Source organism: Pterocles gutturalis, unplaced genomic scaffold (assembly GCF_000699245.1).
Source record: "Pterocles gutturalis isolate BGI_N339 unplaced genomic scaffold, ASM69924v1 scaffold13200, whole genome shotgun sequence".
Lineage (NCBI taxonomy): Eukaryota > Metazoa > Chordata > Aves > Pterocliformes > Pteroclidae > Pterocles > Pterocles gutturalis.
In genome coordinates, this window is record NW_010138376.1 from 9,471 (window position 1) to 10,110 (window position 640).

The 640-nt window shown below is 62.7% G+C and overlaps 1 protein-coding gene across 1 annotated transcript in view; it reads right to left on the bottom strand.

Moving 5' to 3' along the window:
- TMEM8B (transmembrane protein 8B) overlaps positions 1-640 on the bottom strand; it is a gene marked incomplete at its 5' end in the record, with an annotated part of 5,961 nt that overhangs the window by 569 nt on the left and 4,752 nt on the right. Inside the window, 3 exon segments of the mRNA XM_010082984.1 lie at positions 28-144; positions 219-365; positions 442-611. Coding sequence (XP_010081286.1) covers positions 28-144; positions 219-365; positions 442-611 — 434 coding nt within the window.

Sequence of the window (640 nt, forward strand, 5' to 3'; positions counted from 1 at the left end):
AAGAGGACAGGGACAGCATCTCCTTACCCAGGCAATGGCCATGATCCCTAAGGCGAAGAGGCTGGGCCCCAGCAGGTTCCAGAGCCCGTGGCGGTCCATCTGCAGAGCCATGGAGAGCAGCATGGCCCCCAGCAGGTACAGCACCTGTGGGGGATCAGGGCACCCGTCAGGATGGGTCCCCTCCGCGCCTGCTCCACATGCCCCCTTCCCGCACTTGCCTGCTTGATCAGGGGCTGGAGCCGGGCCATGGCGATGACGGTGACCCAGACTGACATGAGGGAGCCCAGGAAGTCGCAGAACTGCAGCACGTCGTACTCCATGATGCAGAACACCACAATGCCTGGCTGGTCACAAGCGTGGTAAAACTGGGGTAGGTGAGAAAGGGTGTGAGAGCTGACCTGCACAGCCCCTGCCCCCCAGCCACCCCTAACCCACGCTCACAGTGGAGAAGAACATGTAGACGGCAGCTTCCAGGAGGTAGTGGCTGCGGATGGCAATGGCCACAGGAGGCACGAACATGACATTGCTGAGGCACAGCAGCAGCGTGGAGAGGAGCTGGAAGCCGTAGGAGAAAGCCTCGGAGTTGTCTGTGCAGCCCCAGCCGCTCCAGCCTGTGGCCGAGGAGAGCCGCCATCACCCC